This window comes from Panulirus ornatus, chromosome 4 (assembly GCF_036320965.1).
Source record: "Panulirus ornatus isolate Po-2019 chromosome 4, ASM3632096v1, whole genome shotgun sequence".
Classification (NCBI taxonomy): Eukaryota; Metazoa; Arthropoda; class Malacostraca; order Decapoda; family Palinuridae; genus Panulirus; species Panulirus ornatus.
The window spans coordinates 64,499,012-64,501,511 of NC_092227.1; the positions used below are offsets into that span (position 1 = coordinate 64,499,012).

General features: G+C 46.7%; 1 protein-coding gene across 1 annotated transcript in view; it reads left to right on the forward strand.

Annotated features, from left to right (window-relative positions):
- LOC139766738 (uncharacterized) overlaps window positions 1–2,500 on the forward strand; it is a 1,106,342-nt gene that overhangs the window by 866,708 nt on the left and 237,134 nt on the right. The window contains 1 exon segment of the mRNA XM_071695663.1: window positions 263–388. Within this exon segment, the coding sequence (XP_071551764.1) occupies window positions 263–388 (126 nt within the window).

The window sequence follows — 2,500 nt, forward strand, 5'->3', positions numbered from 1 at the left end:
GGATGTACTCTGACGGTGTACTGGGAGACACTGGAGGTGGATGTACTTTGACGATGCACTGGGTGGTACTGGAGGTGGATGTACTCTGGCAATATCCTGGGTGGTACTGGAGGTGGATGTACTCTGGCATTGTTCCGGATAAAGTACGGTTCACCAGCATAGATGGAGGTGGATGTGTTGTAAGCAGCGTGGTAACTCTTCGGCGCAGGTGGAGGTGGGTGTGTTCTAAGCAGTGTAGTAACACTAAGGTTCTCCGGCACAGGTGGAGGTGGAGGTGGTGGGGTCGGAATCGCTTGGGCTGATGATCAGGGGCGGCGTGGAATACGGCTTGGGTATATTCATCACCGGCGTGGACGAGGAATCCGCCGCCCAGAAGGCCGGGCTAAAGGTAAGACCACAAAGAGTTTTCCAGTTATCATTTTAACCATTTGTCATCAATGTAAATTTCTTTCGCTGCCTTAAAATCTTCAAACGTTTACCCTTCATTATTCATTCGCACTTGTTTTGCATGCTATATATATATATATATATATATATATATATATATATATATATATATATATATATATATATATATGAATACATATGGGAAAGTCAATGATTACAGATACAAATACGAGATTCACACAATTATCGTAGTAGTTCATGTACCTAGTGTAGATTACACGTTACCTATTCCCGTGGCATAAAATTCTCACGACAGATGTAACCAGACCTCGACCACTTCCACTGCAGCGTTGCACCCGGTGAATTTTCCGCCCCGCAAGACCTTTTCAAGGTCCTGAGGAGATGAAGATCAGAGCGGATGATGTCAGGGTTGTATGCGGGTGTCAGTTAAACCCTCCAGCCACCCTCATCCGTCATCGTCTGTGCAGTATGAGGACGCGCGTCGTCATGTTGAAGGATCCGTTGTATCGAGATCAGTCTTGGTCTTTTACCATCTTTTATAATCCTTTATCATATTTTGGAAGTGAGAGCAAGTGGCGCTATAGATAGTATGGCCCACACACCTTTGCAGTCGCAGACCGCTCCTTGCCCATCCCAAAGAACGATGGTCACGAATTTCTGCAACGAGTCGTCTTGATTTCGAAAGTCACAGTGGAAAACTAGGATGTTTCAAGCATCACTCTCTCGCAATAGCTTTCAGCCTTTTTGGTCGAGGACCCACGTCTCGTCTTCGGTCACGACTCCAGACAGACACACTCATTCTCACGTTCGTGACGGGCCTTAATGTGTTGCAGTCCACCACTTGACGGGCCATGTGTTCCCTCGGCAGTTGTTTGGAAACTCGCCGTGCAGTGGCGTTTCTAAAACTCAGTTCATTATGCACTGTGATGTCGACGGCCCCATGGCTTATTCTCCCCGCTCGTGCTTCTCGAATGACGCCGAGTTCGATCCTGTCCTCGGCTAACTTCATCTCCCGAACGTGTGCAGCTCTTGAGTGTTGACTTCCTCAGGCTCAGCCAGTAGGGAGGTGCACATCGGAGCAGGCGTCACTGGTGACGTGGTCCAGCCGTGGTCCTCACTGAACACTGTGGTAGTCAGTTGCCACCGTACTTTTGCCTCACATTTACGATCGACTGAAGTGGTTTTGAGAAACCGCCATCTTTCCAGGGTGAAAGCCCGCAAGGGCAGTGTAATCCATGTTATTGCCAGTGTACATTTCCTTAGTATCAGTGATAACGTAAGAGATAAAGGGAGGATCTTTGCTTGTTTAATTTCCCAGAACTAACTCTCTCTCTCTCTCTCTCTCTCTCTCTCTCTCTCTCTCTCTCTCTCTCTCTCTCTCTCGTCTCTCAACACACACACACACACACACACACACACACATGGCAGTCGGACCACATGCAACTCACCTGCGGGAGTGGTACATAGTTAGGTACCTGGTTTGGGCTGGGGTGTGTACAGCCTTGAAGCAACAGGAATCTCTGAAGAAGGGGATCCCTGGGTCATCTCATTCCCAAGCTCTCTCATCCCCAACAGACTTCATACTTGCCCCTCTTTCCAAAACTCTTGCATTCACCTCCCTAACAACCCCATCCATAAACAAATTAAACAACCATGGAGACATCACACACCCCTGCCGCAAACCTACATTCACTGAGAACCAATCACTTTCCTCTCTTCCTACTCGTACACATGCCTTACATCCTCGATAAAAACTTTTCACTGCTTCTAACAACTTGCCTCCCACACCATATATTCTTAATACCTTCCACAAAGCATCTCTATCAACTCTATCATATGCCTTCTCCAGATCCATAAATGCTACATACAAATCCATTTGCTTTTCTAAGTATTTCTCACATACATTCTTCAAAGCAAACACCTGATCCACACATCCTCTACCACTTCTGAAACCACACTGCTCTTCCCCAATCTGATGCTCTGTACATGCCTTCACCCTCTCAATCAATACCCTCCCATATAATTTACCAGGAATACTCAACAAACTTATACCTCTGTAATTTGAGCACTCACTCTTATCCCCTTTGCCTTT